The 17,140-nt window shown below is 39.9% G+C and overlaps 1 protein-coding gene and 1 pseudogene across 1 annotated transcript in view; both read left to right on the top strand.

The window, feature by feature from the left end:
• Positions 1–17,140, top strand: part of fah (fumarylacetoacetate hydrolase (fumarylacetoacetase)) — a 102,926-nt gene that overhangs the window by 66,619 nt on the left and 19,167 nt on the right. Inside the window, exon 10 of the mRNA XM_088004067.1 lies at positions 5,237–5,312. Coding sequence (XP_087860193.1) covers positions 5,237–5,312 — 76 coding nt within the window. The remainder of the gene's footprint in view (positions 1–5,236; positions 5,313–17,140) is intronic.
• LOC148160115 (uncharacterized) lies at positions 5,325–16,808 on the top strand (annotated as a pseudogene).

Here is a 17,140-nt window from a genome sequence, read left to right as displayed (position 1 = left end):
CCTGGGTCATGTGAGCACAACAATGTATGTTTTCCTGGTGGTTGCTGAATTTTTATTTTATTTTAAAAATTGTCTTTAAAAATCCCTTGTCCCGGAGTAGAACTCAACACATTATAATAGTTTAAAACAATTAAAGAAATACTAAAATTATAAATTATGACAATTAAGTATAAGTAGTCATATAAATAATTATAAAAGTATCAATAAATTGAATTAAAAATCTTTTTTATATATTTTCCAACTCCATTGAAACTTGTCCCTAGCTTTTGTCAACACCGTCAGACATAAAGAGAATGTAAAAACATCAGACATTATTAGGAGGCACCAGAACTTCTGAGGACCCCAGAAGTTCCTTTCTCTTCCTTTGCTAAGAGGGCTAGTTAGCTCTGGTTAGCTTATGTTATTCTTTAGTTTTTTCTTGTTTTATCCCCAAGTTGTTTGTCACAACCATGATGTGTCAACTCCATAACTGACAATTTACAAAACTTTGATGAAATTTGTGAAACAAATGCTTTATTTTGGTATACTGTAAAGATTTCATGGACCTGATGAGCTACAATATGGCCTCCTTCAGAATAACACCATATAAATTGAGGTAGTATGCCATTTCGTCAACTCCATTAGAGTTTTTGTGACTCTTTCAGTGAAATTGTTGACAAATCTCACTTAAATGTGCGATTAATTCATTTTAATGTATTTTACATAAATTGCATTACTTCACATGTATCAAGTATTTTATTTTACTCACTAGTTTGTCACCACCTTCAGCTCTGTGTCAACTCTGTTATGCACTGTCAACTCCATCAGATGGACTTTTTGTTGTTTTTTGTTTTAAATAATATTTTTTTGTTTCTTGAGAAGCATTTGTCTGTAAAAATGAGTAAAATATCACTAATAGGGTATTTTAAAAATAATTTTATATTTATTTTTGTCAGATGGTGATGAGAAAGTTCTGGGTCAGGTGATTAAAAATGTAATTTGAAAAAAAATGTTGTAACTGGGAGCCTGCACCTTAGCATCTTTATATTTCCAAAACATTATTTGTCATATTTGCATACATAAGGTTGAGAAATAATTTTTAAAAATTGTTGGGGAAAATTAAAACACATTTTGTCCCTATTCTCAAGAATCACTGACCTCTGTTTATTGCTGCTGGTGGCGCAGTGCAATGGCGCCCATCTTGCTGGTCCAGAGACAAGACGGGTATGGCTGCAGGATGGTTTGGAAAGCCACTCCCCGTGCTCTGGCCTTTCAAAATAAAAACCTAAACTAAAAACTCAGGCTAACCATTTTTCTCAGTGTCCAGATGTCCGGTATTATCCATGATTAGCTGTAACAATAAACTTTTAGATTATTTTGTTTTTATAAATTTTAATAAAATATTGTCACACGGACGTTGCCATGTTGATCACGCTGCAATGCATTCTGGCATGTCTACAGGTCCGACTGTAGACATGTCGGACCTGCTCATGAGTAACTCATGTTACTCATGAGTAACATGAGTAACATGTTACTCATGTTACTTAAAGATGAGTAACATCTTTAAGCCTTTTCAACTTTGAAGAACGTTCAAATTGATGGGAAAGTAGAAATCGCAAGAGGTAATGAAGATGAGGAAGAGGACAGAGTTGGCTTAAGATGGTGTTTTGCTGCTGCTGCCGCCACCTTCAATTCCATAAATGAAACAATGAATGATACGTGCCTTTGGTCGGCAGTAGCAATAGCTCCGTAAACATATTAAGAATTCCCAGCGCTGCTTATCTCTGATCTTTCTCCTAGTGTCTGCAGCTCCGTGTCCTGTCTGATAACAGTTGGTTAGGGTCCGGTCTTTATCCAAATCCTGAACGGGATCTGGCGGCAGTAGCTATAGCTCTGTTAGCATTTAAAAGAGCTTCCATTGCTTCCTGTCTCTTATGTTTCTCCCAGCGTATGTAGCTCTGTGTACGATCCAGTAGCAACTGTTCCAGAGTATGGTGTGGGGAATTTTACTGCCATAAGTCAAGAGCACACATTTTCACTTTGAAAAAATAACTTAATTTCTTTGTTCTTAAAGTGAAACTAACCCCCAAATCAACTTTTTTTTTTTTGCTGATAAACTGTCTAGATAGGATAGGATAGGTTTAGTAGTGTTCTATCTCAGTGGTCCCGAACCTTTGGATCACCGCGGACCGGTCAGGGCTTGGCAGTCTGTGGCCCGGGAGGGCGGGGGAGTCACAAGGCACAGTTTCCAATTTTGTGTCCCAATTTTCTGTTTACGACAATCTTAGTTCTGATATTGTCACCGATCATCCTGCAGTGTGTTGTGTTACGTAGAACGTTGGACCGCTGCGATCTAAAATCGGGCATTCAACATGTTGGATTGTCTTGACCCTTTTATCGCAGCGTGTGGGGTTTTCCCTGACTGGGAGCGAGAACGTAACCTGTTGAATGTGACAGGTAGCCAATCAGAAAGCACAGTGACGTAAGCACGGAGGGGAATCCTAAACACCTGGCAAGCCAAAACCGAGAGTCCGGTGGACATCGGAGATGATGTGTGGAAACAGCATGAATGTTTATTCAGTATTTCGTACAAGGAATATCAACGATAATGAGAGGAACTGGAGCGAAACCGGTACCGCACTTTTCAGCTATCATTAACCTGACAAAATAGTTCTAATGATAAGGCTGTTCATTCATTCAGGGCGTGATGCTGACTCTAGCTCGCTTAAAATGAGTCCACACACTACTGCTATTGCTTCTATATCTTCATCCGTGTTTGTTTATTCTAAATTCACGTATGGTATGTTGGGGTTTTTACGGGTTTGTAATAATGGAATCGGTTCACGTGTGTTGCTCCTGCCGTGTGGCTGGACACACAAACCAATCGAACCTGTTGTACTTTTATCAGCTCTGTGTGGTCACAGAGGTTTGGAAAATTGGCCGACAATTCTTAAATTGTGCTATATGAACCAGACTTAAGACTCACAAGCCATACTCCTCTCCTCTTGTCTCAACCACTGCCCTAAAACTCTTTGACTCTTGTCTTCAAAATAAGATACTGTGGCAGATACAATGTATGTATTTAACACCCGAATACATGCTCTTATTGTGAAGGGGAGAAGGTGAGGTGAAAAGACACCAACAGTTGTCCTTCATTCCATTTTTGGTTTTGGATGGAAGACATTGACAATAAAACAAGACTCAAATTACTTTTTCATCTTTTTTCTGCTGACTTCCACAATATAGACACGCCACAAAAATGAACATTTTACTTTCATGAAAATTTTAACTCTTAACGACAAATTAATGGGAGCCCTGAGCTTATTTCTGTGCAACGAGACAGTCCCATCTGGGAGTGATGAGAGAGACACCCGAAGTGTTGCTTATGCACAGGGTCCTTACTTGGTCTCTATGTGGCGAAGCAGTTTGAGCGCTTCATTCCCTCATTAGTGAGACGGTCGACGCATATCATCCAGAAAGGTCTTGGAATGTGAGAATCACCTACCGGGATAAATCCATTCTCCTGTCTCTTCTCCTGGCCTTGTCCCTTCGCAAAGAAACTTTCCAAAGACATCTGATCTGTTTCTTACTAATTTTGCTGCTTGTGGGCTCAATGTTGGCGCGCAAGACGTAACCAAGAGAATCCGGTTATAGGATTTTCAAAATAAGAGATCCTCCAGACTCAGGTAATGCATATAACGGAAATAATTAATTATTTCTTGTGAGGCCCGGTACCAATTGGTCCGCGGACTGGGGGTTGGGGATGACTGTTTTATCTCTTTGTTTCTGTGCAAATTTAGACATGTTTATGCAATTCATTATTTTTGTTTATGCAAAATAATGCTTTTAGGCATTATTTGGTGCAGTTTGGTATAACTTCATCACAGCCTGGTTTAGATAGTTAGATAGTTTAGAGCACAGTGCTCCCTCCCCACCTCTGTCCGCCCAATGGTGAGTTAGAATTTGGTGTAGTAAAGGTTGCCATGGCAACCTGTGAGCATTGGTTGATAGTGGTACTCAGCTTTACAAATGCATGATTTATTTGCAATATTGACACAAAGTGACATGGGTCTGCTCTGGTCTGACTATTTGGTGAAGGAATGGTGTTGAACGGATGACTGTGTCAGACTGGCTGCAGTGCTGAAGAAGCAGAAAAGAATCTGCAAGCAAGCAGGGAACTTTTTTTGAGAACAAAAAGATGAAACCCTGCTTTCAAACTGAAAGCCTAAGCACAAGTATTACAAGTTCTGAGAACAACGAAATTAAATTCTGCTTTCAAAGTGAAAATGTGTGCTCTCGACTTATGGCAGTAAAATCCCCCCATACATTTGCTTGGCTGCGGGTTTAGGCCCTTTGTGGACAAAAACTGTTGGAATTCAATTGTTTTTAGCTTGTAAAGGTAACGATCACCTGTTAAAGCCTTAATCAGTTTTGCCTGTACAAATTAATCAAAATCTTTCTAGAGAAATGTTGAAAGTAGGTCCTTCGGAAATTGTGTTTGGCTTTGGCTCACAATTTCCAAGCCAGAAATTGGCTCGGAAATTGTGAAATTGGTCTTTTCTTTTCACCAGTCAAACTCATTATGTTAAAAAACAACTCAGGGAAAGTTAGCCTTCCTGTGTTTACTTTGTAGATTCCAGTACAGAACCGCATCACCAACCCAGAAGGTGAAAAAATAGCAACCTCAATGGGAGAAAAATATTATGAAAGATACAATTTTTTTGAAGTAATTATGAGCATTGGCATATCACAAACAGCAATTTTTTATTTAACAGTTTTCCTATTAACTAAACAATTGCTGTTTGTGATATGTTGGCCTATATTTAGGCCAACATGTTGTTCAACTAATCTAGGATCCCTTTAAGGTTCAATAACACCTTGGGCCAGCCCTGCTCAGAATCAAAGAATAATCTGTGAAATGATACATCACGACAAAGGCCTTCTTAAACTAATTTAGAATAATGAAGAGTGTGCAAGAGTCCATCTATGTATGGTTTAAGTATGTTTCTGCTACACTTTTAACTTTTTCCAGAATATATTTCTGTTTTTCTCTTTGGTATATAACCATGGAATAACAGCTCCCCAAAAAACCTTTTCACTTTGTTCTGCCATTCTACAATGAATAAATTAGCTGAACTAAAACAAACGTATTTTATTTTGTTCATTTTGTTTACTTTACTAATTTGATAGAAATTCATTCCATTTGTGCTTCAGTGTTGTGACTGTGAGAATTTTTTTTTCCAACCTTATTTTGCAGGATCCCCAACCTCTCCCATATCTACAACATGAAGATGCGTATTCCTTCAACATTAACCTGTTTGTGTCACTCAAGGGTACTGTACACATCCAAACACACACAAGAAACTTGCAAAAATTCGGTGTACATTTAACTACAGACGAAAGAGTTTTTATTTGTCATATACAATCATCTACAGTTGAAACTACAAGTTTGCATGCAGAATTTTTTTTTTTCTGCAAGTGAGATTGTGAGAATCTGAAGTTAAATGAGACCAATCTTCTCTTGTGTTAGATTAGTTACAATTACAATTATTTATGATTATAAATGCTAGAGAACTTAGTGAACACATTTATTAGGATTTTTTTTTTTTGCCATTTTTTATTTCAGAAGTTTACATACATATGGTCAACATCAGCTGCGACAGACTGGCGACCTGTCCAGGGCGTACCCTGCCTCTCGCCCGAAAGGTTAGCTGGAGATAGGCTCCAGTAACCCTCCCGACCCCATTAGGGAGAACGGTGTATAGAAAATGGATGGATGGTCAACGTCAGAGATTATTGTCATTTAAACTGTATGACTTCTTTCATATCATAAAATTCCTCAAATATTTTTAGACAACCATGTCTACCCTTGGAACAATCAACACCCGATCCAGGATCCTTAAATTAAAGTCTTTTTTCATACGAAACAAACAAACTGTAAATCATCATTTTAATTGCTTTTCTAATGTGCCGTCCAATTAAAAAAAATTGGATGGAAAACAGGTAATGTAAATTCCAAAATCTTCTTTGACAATGTCTTTTGTATCAGGAATGTAAAAAACACATGTCCATGTTCCTATATTACATGACTTTTAATGAAAAATAGCTGTCTGTTCAAATAATAATAGTAATATAAAACAAATAATTATAAAAATTAATACAAAATCCATATTTCATAAAAAAAGTTAATATTTGTCTACTAGAGGAACTATTTGAACCATGTCTTATTTATGTACATGGAAACATCCTTCAACAGAATTTTTTTTCACAGTTTTTAACATAATTTTTGTCCCACGGTGAAGGGTTCCGGTGTACCAGGAGCAAAGTTAAAGGTAAATGTAAATATGCTGATTTACACAAAGATCCAGCCATCCATTTTCTTTACACCCTTGTCCCGAGTGGGTCGGGAAAGGTGCTGGTGCCTATCTCCAGCAAACGTTTCGGGCGAGATACAGGGTACACCCTGAACAGGTTGCCAGGTTGCAGGGCATTACACAAAGATATAAATATAAAATGAAAAAGAAATAAAATCTGAATAGTCTCTTTTATGTGAAGTCACATGGGCGCGGCACAGAAGATTGGCAGCCGACTAGGTGCTCTCCGTGCTCACGTGTCGGTGCTCGCTAACGTGATTAGTTGACAATAATGTTGTAAGGGGCTTTTATTTAGTGTCACTCCCCTTAATTGAGGTAGTATAGTCTGGTTATAGACATTTTCTTATGAAGAAAAGTATTATAATCTCGCAATGGTCACAGGCCACGTTCCCACCTGCAGCAGCTCTCCACATGAGCAGAACATGAAGGAACACCTCCTCCACCTAATCTGGCCAGTTTATTTTCGGAAGTGGTTAAAATGAGTAACATGCTATAAAAAAAGGTACTGATGTTTCCTACAATAACAGTAACAATAACTGCTTTGAATTTGTGTTGTTTCATCATTAGTGACCATGTAGTCTGATGTTTTTGTTGTTCTCTTGGTTTGTTTTACTTCATGTCTGTTTGGACTTCAAAATGACAATTGTTCTCTGTGGTGCCAAAGCTTGTAAACTGATGCTACCTGAGCTTTATTATTTGGGTATAAAGTTCCCTGTCATTAGCTGCGCTGCCAGGCCAGCATTGACTTATTCTGCTAGTGACATAACTAAAGAGCTGGCAGAGAAAAGGTTTTCACTGCAGTGAAAAAGCTGCAGGAGTGCAACATTATATAAACCTCAAAAATAAGTCTCAAAAATCCTTGTGCGCTTGCAACCTGATCTGTGTGTGAATACAGTTTTGTCTGTATCAGGCGACTCGTGCACAGTTAACATTTGTAGCTGTAGGACGAGGTTTGAATTAATAATTATCAAATTTGTGAGGTTGAAGTTGACAAATCTGTATGTAAGATTTTATGTTTGTAGAGACTGTAATTGTGCATGTGTACTTTTATTTTGTATTTGTTTCTTAATAGTACTGTGTGCATTTAACCACATATTTACAAGTACCTGGAGTTGCGCACAAAATGTTTTTTTTATGGTTTACAAGTCATGTTTCACAGATACAAAGATCCAAAATTACATATGAAGAGGATTACATGGATTACAAATCCAGTTTCACACACGCACGGGTATTTTGAGACCATTTTCTCTCCATACCGCTGAAGCATTTTTTTTATGGGCAAATCTATAGCAGATGCTTCAAGGAAGAGAAAAATATTTTTTGTAAAATTCAAGAATTAGGAAGGGAAATCAGAAAATTTGGTTAGTTATTATGATGATTTATTTTAACAAGGCAATTGTGGGCTTAAGTTTCAGTTAAATGAAATTTGGAACAAAAAAGTGGAATATAAAAACTGGACTGGATTGCTTTTTATTTAACTCTTTGAAACTCTTTAGGGAAACTAACACTAACACTCATGTTGTTGAATTAACACTGTATTTTTAACATACAACACTTACACTGGAAATCTAAAACTTTTGAATTTGCTGTGTAGCTACAATCTGATGCTATAAGTTTAATCTTTGAGTTTGAGCTTTGTTTGTTCATACAAATCAAACTGCAATCATAACTTAATGCTTTTTAGGTTCGCCAATTAAACTAGTCCTCCTCTCCCAGATTTCACAAAATTTAACACAGAAGTTGTAAGCGGTACTGATGTGTTAAGCAGCAAGAGGGGCCCCTAAGTCAAATTCTACTCCAGGCCTCATGCAGCCTTGGACTGACCCTGCATGATGAGTTTAATCCGCTGCTCTGCGCCAACAAACGGGAGATTTAATTTAATGCTGCTAATGTGGCTTTAGTAGCTCTTCCATTTTGTGTCTGTTGAGTTTTTAACAAGGGCACAGAAACTATTTTGGTTGGTCCAGTTAATGGGACGAGTTTCTCAGATCTCCGCAAAGCCGCGCGCATTAACTCTGGTTCACTAAGTGGACAAAGCATTTGGTATGGTTTGATGCATCATGTAACTGGAAAAATACTATTACTAATAATAAAATAATATACAACCAGCATGATGCGTGACTGCGAAGCGGCGAGTGCGAAAGCGCCTCACCAGGCTGAACCTGCATGATGAGGTTAGCGCTGGTTCGTTAACCAGCAACGCTCCGACCAACCGGGAACACAGACATAAACTTGATCAGCACAGATAGAGCCGGGCGCTGGACAGCGTATTGAGATGGAAAAGCCGCACAAAATTCTTTGTCCACAAACATAAATCATTCTCACCGCTCTCTCAATGCACCTCTGAAAGCTCCACTACAAGTTATTCCTGCGGTTCACGTAGAGCTGCGCAACCAGAGCTAACGCGGTGGGGTTTAAACTCCTACCTTGATCAAAAACTCTGGAAAGAAACATAATTATTCACAGGGGGTTGATGCAAATATCCATACAGGTTAGCTTGTGTCCAGTTTGAGTGAACGGAGGCGTGGATCCGCGCCGAGGTAAACTTAAGACATCCAGCTGCTGCAGCGTGCGAGGCAACGCGCAGAGGTGCCAGCGGTGTGATTGGTCAGCCCGCTGCCGGTTTTAAATGCATAAACTATAAACCTATCTTCTATAAACATATCTTTTAAGAATAAATCTGCTCTGGCAGTGAAACGCTTAGAGAAACAGACGATTGCAATACGGCAAAAAAAAAAATTGCTTTTTTTATTTTTAATTTTTCTAAAAACATAAACAAGAAATGCTTAGCCTGGCGGCAGGGCTAGCAAAGCATGGCGGGCAGCCAGGCATATAATACACTGGCAGAAACCCTGTGTTCAGTGCATTGGGCTCTCTCAATTGCTGTGAAGTCAAATCAGAAAAAGAAAAGAAAAAAGACATGGGCTCACTGTGTTCCACACGGACATAAAAGAGGGATGGACAATGAGAAAAGCGGAAGAGAAAGCCAAACAAAGAGGATGGGCGTTGCGGACTCTTTTGATCAGAGATCCTAGTCGACCTGTGCGGAATCTGTGGACGGGCGGAGGGGCAGCCAAAGACAAGACAAAAGACAAAAGCCTTATTGTTTATGAGATTGGACTGCAAGGTTGCCTACATTCCTCCAGCCGGGCCTCCAGCTTTGCCAGCCGGCCCATTAACTGATTGATTTTTATGATCGAACTGATTTTTGTTTTGTTGAATAATGGATTTGGGTGTTAAGTTAACTTGAAGCTATTTGTATTTATTTTTCTTCTTTTTGGGTTTGTTTAAAGGTTTTTACCGGCTTCTGGACCAATTGTGAACATGTCCTGACACACACTAATAAATAAATGGAGGATAAAATTGGTCCTTCAAGTAAAATCTTGTTGATTAAAGTTTGCATCAATTCATCCATCCCTTTTCAAGTGGGGAAGCTGCACAGTTTAAAAAAGAACTTGACAGTAAAAACTGGCTACAAACTGCTGGAGAACAAAAAAACTAATTGAAGGATCTTGATAAAGAAGAGACAGTTGCTGACATTTGTTTGGTTCACATCTCTGAACAACTGAGAATGATTCAAAAGATGGCAGAGTCAGCTAATGGGAAGACTGTTGAACAATTAAAGATGGAGAGAACAACAGCGAAGATGTCCCTAAGTTGATTGATCAATAATATAACTCGGACACATGAGGACATGACTGAAGAGGAATTAAAGGACAGTTTCAACAAGCTCAACATAGAGGCTGGAAAAGTAATGACAGCAAATGATGATCTGGAAGCAAGTCTCATCGCAGAAGTGGAATCCAAATTGGGTGAAGATGAAGAAGCCGTACTGATTGAACAGCAGAAATCTGACCTGGAAAAAACAGCAAAAGAATGTGAAGGAAAGGCTTAATCCAGGAGACCCTGTGGAGAACTTTTGGAAAGATTGAACTGTTAATTGCACTTCATGTAGCAGAATCAGAATGTGGGCATGTTGCCACTATTAAACCGGGAGTGGAAAAAGAGGCATATGACTTCACTCTCAGCCACCTGAAGGAACTTTTAAAGGCTGTGTTAAGGAATAACACCAAGTGTTTGGAAATACATGATGATAAATCATACTGCAAACCTGGGTTTTTGTGCAAGAATCAAAGCTGCAGGAATGGGGATGATCCACATCACTATTATCTATGCCCAAGTGCTGAAGCTAAGAAAAGCAACACAGTCCAGAGGAGGAACCAAATCAGTCCAGAAGACGACAAAGTAGCAGAAGGTACACACAGGATCAAGAAGAATTTCTTAAGAAATTGCCACCCGAGTTGGCCAAACATTGTAGAAATGTATTTTCAAATACTGCATCTAGAGTCTTTAATACAACTCTGAATCAGTCAAATCTTCTGATGGATAGTGGAGTGCAGGAACTGCCAGTGTTAATGATGCTTCTTGAAGTAACTGCAAATGCTGGACAAAAGATTAATTGATTTGGCGTCAGATACAAATTACATAACACATAAGGCTGCAAGCAGATTAAACCTCAAAAGTAAGGAGATCACGCTCATTGTCCATGGAGTTGGAGGGATGAAAGTTTGCGTGGAGACAAAACTTTACCTCCTGAAGATTTGTGTGAAAACCTCCAGAGGCACTTTTAAACCTTACCAGCTTGTTTGTTATGGACTTGACAGCATTGCAGATATTCATAAGCATGTTAAAGCAAAACAGCTGCAAAGATTTTTTCCAGATGTGCCACTGGATGAAATTGTAAGACCCAGAGAAATAAGCTTACTCGTAAGCCACAGGGAAGGTCAGTTGACACCACAAAGAATTAGAGTTGTGGGGAACCTTGTACTCTGGGATGGCACTTTAGGAAAAGTGGTTGGAGGAACTTATCCAGAACTGTTTGAGGAACTTGCCATGACAGTTCATACAACCAAAAGACATTTTGCAAGGTCAATGAGGACACCTGCTGTGAGATATGAATAATTCATTCATGAAATCCCACAGCATCCACCATTAAAATCATCAGGTCTCCATCTAACTTAAGGCATCAAAGACTGCAACTACAAGCCTAGATTTCTTGGAGTGGTGGAGGTGGAACAGTATTGGCGCGGCTTGTGAACCCAAGTGTGGAGGTTGTCTTTGTGGAAACTGTCAGCTGGGAGGAAAAGCGATGACACTTGCTGAAGAAAGGGAGCTTGAAATAGTGAAGGAAGGCCTCACCTGCAATGAAGGAGACAGACACACTGACGAACCTCATTGGCATGCTAGGCACCCATGGCTGGAAGATTTAGCATCCCTGCCAGACAACAGAAATGCAGTCAAAGCTACATTTTTTAGAACAGAGAAGCAACTGACTAAAGAACCTGACTGGAAAGCTGCTTACACTGAACAAGTGCATGACATGCTTCAGCGTGGAGCTGCAATGAAATTGTTTCAGGAAGCAATCAGCAAATGGAAAGGCCCAGTGTGGTATGTAAGCCACTTAATTGCTCTGAATCCACACTCTGTGACAACTCCTGTAAGACTTGTGTGGAATAGCAGTCAGAAATTTAAAGGGACAAGTATGAATGACCTGCTGATGTAAGGCCCAGATGTCCTAAACCAGATCCGTGCTGTCCCATTAAGGTTCCGAGAAGGAGCTTATGCTGCATTAGGAGATATAAAGAAAATGTATAATTCTGTTTGACTGGAAGAAAGAGAAGTTATCCTGCACAGATTTATTTGGCGTGATTCAGAGGATGAAAAAGTTGGAGATTATGCAATAACAAGAGTGAACATTGGAGATAAACCTGGAGGATGCATTGCACAGTTGGCGATGCGGGAAACTGCAAGTTTACTCTAATTTATTTGTCTTAAAGAGGAGCGGCAAGTCATCCAGAATAACAGCTATGTTAACATTCTGACGTCCCACAATGACCCAAACAGGTTAAAGGTCTGGGGTACATTGTGGAGGAGGATAAACTCCATGTCATAGTTAGCATAATTTTTTCAAAAAGGGAAAAAAAAAGATGCGACTTGGACAAGACCTCCAGTTGGACCAAATCAGAAGTCAAACACCAAATCCTTTGACAAGGCGAGAGCTCCTTAGTCAGGTGTCTGGTCTGTATGACCCACTTGGCTTGGTAACTCCTGCAAAATAGAAGGGGGTAATCCTGGTGCGGAAAGCCTTCCAAGAGGCAAAGAATGTGAGTAACCAAGTAAAAGACACCTGGGATTTAGCACTCTCAAATGACCTTAGAGAAGATGCAACCAAGCACTTTGAAGAGTACACTCAGCTTAGTAAGATCCAATTTGACAGAGCATTAACTCCCTTTCATAACTGCAGTGACTCCTTAGCAATTACATTTTCAGATGGAAGTGAATATGCTTATGGAGCAGTGTTGCATCTGAGGTGGGGATCAGTTCAAGACCCAATCATCAGGCTGGTGGAATCCAAGGCTAGGCTAACTCCATTGGATCAAAAAGCTGAGGCTGTTAAAGCACAGATATGTGGAGCTGTGCTCGCATCACGATTAAAGAAGTACTTTGAGATGCACAGCCAAATCAAAATTGAGAGGTGGCATCACCTCACTGATAAACAGTTCTTGGAGCAATTTAAAGAGAGAGCTATGGGTTTCAATCATTCTTTGCAAATAGAATTGGAGAGATCCAGAGCAATACAAGAATCCAAGATTGGTGGTGGATTCCTGGGGATCAAAACATTGCTGAGGAGCCAGCCCTCAAGATCTTGATATGCTCTCAGGGACATTTTCCTTGCTGCTCAGATGGGTGCCAACTTTCCCAACACAACCACAGATAGGTTGGTGGTTTATCAAGACAAAGAGTTTGGATTATTAGTCTGTGGCAGCAGTATACAGATCTTTAGAGAAGACAGAGTTGCAGTTCCCATCATACCCCATGATGCCTGGGTGTCAACACTGTTGGGCAGAGAAGCTCACAATGCTGCACATGATGGAATTGCTGGGACCCTACTGAGGATGAGGCAGAAAGCATGGGTTGTAAAAGGACAGAGGATAGCCCAAAAGATTGTTGACAGCTGAATGGTCTGTAGGAAAGCTCGAACTCTGAAGTGTCAGCAGTTAATGGGTGATTTGCTGCCTGAGAGGGCTGAGCCTGCCCCTCCTTTCAAGTTCATTTCAGTCGATCTCTTCGGGCCTTATCATGTCAGAGATGACGTCAAAAAAAGGGTGACGATTAAGGTCTGGGGAGTCGTCTTTTGCTGTATAACCAGTAGAGCTATTCACACCGAATTGGCAAGCTCGCTTTCCACTGAAAGTTTCCTGATGGCTTATCAGAGATTTACTGCGATCCGAGGTTATCCACAGAAGATCTCGTCTGATGCAGGCACCAATTTTATTGGAGCAAAACCAGTTTTGGAGGAGCTGTATAGATATCTGGGCACCCAAAATATATCAGGTTTGGAAGAAACTGCAGTAAAGAATGGGACTGAGTGGGTGTGGAAAATCCTTCTCGCAGACTCACCTCACAGGAACGGAGCTGATGAAGCTGCTGTTGGCATTGTGAAAAGAGCTTTCCAGAGTCTTGGTCAAGAATTTGCATTAACTTTTAGTGAATTTTATGCAACTCTTTATAACGCTGCCAATCTTGCAAATGAGCGCCCAATCAATGCCAGAATACAGAGTCAAGAGGGTTGTATTCAGTACATCACTCCTAACAGTCTTTTCCTTGGACGAGCATCTCAGAGTGGTGATGAGAAAATGTTTGATTTTTCCAGCTATTCATTCAAACGACTTAGAGCTATGCAAAATGAGGTTACTAAGTTCTGGAACAGTTGGAGGCAGCTGGCTGATCCCAACCTTTTTGTGAGGAGCAAATGGCACGCTTCCCAGAGAAATGTTGCTTTTGGGGACTTCGTCTGGTTGTGTGACCAAAATGCACTTAGGACAGTTTAAGCCGGGCAAAGTTGTAAGTGCTAATCCCGACAAGAATGGTGTTGTGAGGGACATAAATGTCCATGTTGTTAAGCTAAGATCAACTCATCCACCAAAGAAAGATAAAATCAAGACCACCATTTTTCACAGGAATGTTAGGAGGCTCATTATCTTAATACCGGTAGAGGAACAAATGGAAAGCCAAGCCAGAGAGGAATAAAACTCCAGATGTACCAAATACGACAGCGGAACTGCGATCTTCCCAGTGGTTCATGGAAAGATCGAGTGGGAGGTGTGAAGTCAAATCAGAAAAAGAAAAGAAAAAAAAGACATGCGCTTACTGTGTTCCACACGGACCTAAAAGAGGGACGGACAATGAGAAAAGCGGAAGAGAAAGCCAAACAAAGAGGATGGGAGTTGCGGACTCTTTTGATCAGAGATCCTAGTCGACCTGTGCGGAAATGGATGAATCTGTGGACGGGCAGAGAGGCAGCCAGGCCTCCAGTTTTGCTGGCCGGCCCATTAACAGCAACGTCTGAATTGAAGTGGTGGATTGTGGCGTTGATTGATTGATTTTTATGATCGAACTGATTGTTGTGTTGTTGAATAATGGATTTGGATGTTAAGTTAACTTGAAGCTATTTATATTTATATAATAAATATACATGACTAATATTGAAAAGTAAATATATTTATATTTAAATAAATGTAAATATTATGTAAATGTAAATCAGTGGTCCCCGGACCGGTACCGGTCTGTGGACCAATTAGTACCGGGCCGCGCAAGAAATAATTAAATATTTCTGTCTTATGTATTACTTGAGTCTGGAGGATCTTTTATTTTGAAAATCCTTTACTTGCGTGCTAACACTGAGCTCTCAAGCAGCAAAATGAGTAAGAAACAGATCAGGTGTCTTTGGAAAGTTTCTTTGCAAAGGAGAAAAGGCCTAGAGAAGAGACAGGAGGATGGATTTATCCCAGACCAGTAGGTGAGTCCCACTTTACAAGCTCGCTCTGCGTAACATGCGGCGACTGGCTGCTAATGAGGCAATGAAGCCTTCAAACTGCTTCGCCACATAGAGACAGAGCACGCTGTGCATACAAGCAACACTTCAGGTGTCATTGTCTCCCATCACTCCCAGATGGGACCGTCTCGCTGCAGAGAAACAAACTCAGGGCTCCCGTTGGTCATTATCGTGAGTTAAATTTTTCACGAAAGTAAAATGTTCATTTTTGTGCCGCATCTGTATCTTATTTTGAAGGGATATGTAAACGTTACCATAGCGACCAGAGTCAGAGAGCGTTTGGGCAGTGATCGAGAGGAGAGGAGTAGAGCTTGTGAGTCTTAAGTCTGGTTTAGATGGCAAGATTTAAGAATTGTCGGCCGATTCTCCAAACCTCTGTGACCACAGAGCTGATAAAAATACAACAGGTTCGATCGGTTCATGTTCAGCCACAAGGCAGGAGCAACACACCACACACGAACCAATTCCAGCCATGTTTACTGGAGTTTGATTGGCTGGGCAGTTAATTGAGAAGGCGGGGACAACAGCATATAAAGAGACTGCTAGCTGAAGTTTGAGAGAGACCGAAAGCTAAGAGACTGATGGGAAAGCTGCCATTTTGTCTCGTTAGTGAACTATGCTGTGCTGAAGGAGGCCTAATAAATCACCTTTGTTTATGGTACAGTCAACTTTGCCGAGTTTTCCTTCCACACCACAACTCTCAGTGTAACAATAAAAGACGACGGGAGCAGCCGCTCTATTTGCTGCACTATGATTTGGAGGCGACTATGTTTTTTCATAGTTAACATTTTTAACTGAATAAACATATATAATAATGACCTTTACATATAATAAAAATTTCCAAATATCATCTCCGATATCCACCAGACTCTCAGTTGCACGATATGTTAGCTATTTGGGATTCCCCTCTGTTCTTATGTCACCGTGCTTTCTGATTGGCTACCTGTCACATTCAACAGGTTGTATTCTCGCTCCCAGTCAGGAAAAACCCCACAGGCTGCAATAAAAGGGCCAAGACAACCCCCCCAAATTGGGTATATTCAGGCTTTAGCGGGAACATGAAGATTATCTGACGGTTCTCTCATATAGGGTTGGGCACCATTCCAATTGAACGATTCCAGTTCCTAACAATTCTCAATTCCAACTCTATTTAAAGATCCCTTTAAGTAGAGTTTTCACAGTGTCCAAAAAAAATTAACAATGAGCCAAAGTTAATTCTGAACAAAATATTCTCAATTTTAATTGTATGATCTTTTTACCTTTCATGAACTTAATTATTAATTTTCTCCACAGGGCTACTTCTAACTAATATATAGATATCTTATATGTACTTGAATTGTTATGATTTTTTTTTTTTACACGGTTACACTTTGACAGGAGAGCTTTGTTTTTTTTTTTAAAAAGTTGATGAAACCATATTTACCAAATATTTACCAGTTATTTTCTGCCTTTTAAGGTTTCTTTAAATGGTGATGGAAAAATATAAGGCCATCTGTCATTTTGATATATCACACACACCAGACCACTTGGTCCAGACACGCAGATTTATGCACATTAAATGAATCAATAAGAGAAAAATTCTTTATCAGAGCATTACCTGTGAGATGGACACAGAGCTAATTTCATCTCACTATCTGGATTGCACTCAGCTCAGTGGTCCATTCATTTATTAAAGTGAATATACACTCAGTTGCTGCCGCACACTGTCCGTGGCTGCGCACACACTACAGCTGCTTTTTCTTTATTGAAATTTGGCAGCTTCTTCAGTTGCTGGACTGGGAATTGAAACTTGGAATCAAAATGTACAAACTTAAATCATTCTGGGAGAACTGAAATGTTAGCCCTGTGCTTGAGTTTAACAAATGATTCTTGAGACTTGATGCCCTACCCT

This window comes from Poecilia mexicana, unplaced genomic scaffold, assembly GCF_051168715.1.
Source record: "Poecilia mexicana isolate PSO_F unplaced genomic scaffold, ASM5116871v1 scaffold_3, whole genome shotgun sequence".
NCBI lineage: Eukaryota > Metazoa > Chordata > Actinopteri > Cyprinodontiformes > Poeciliidae > Poecilia > Poecilia mexicana.
The sequence above is the reverse complement of the archived record's forward strand: the minus strand, read 5'-3'. Positions and strand labels throughout refer to the sequence as shown.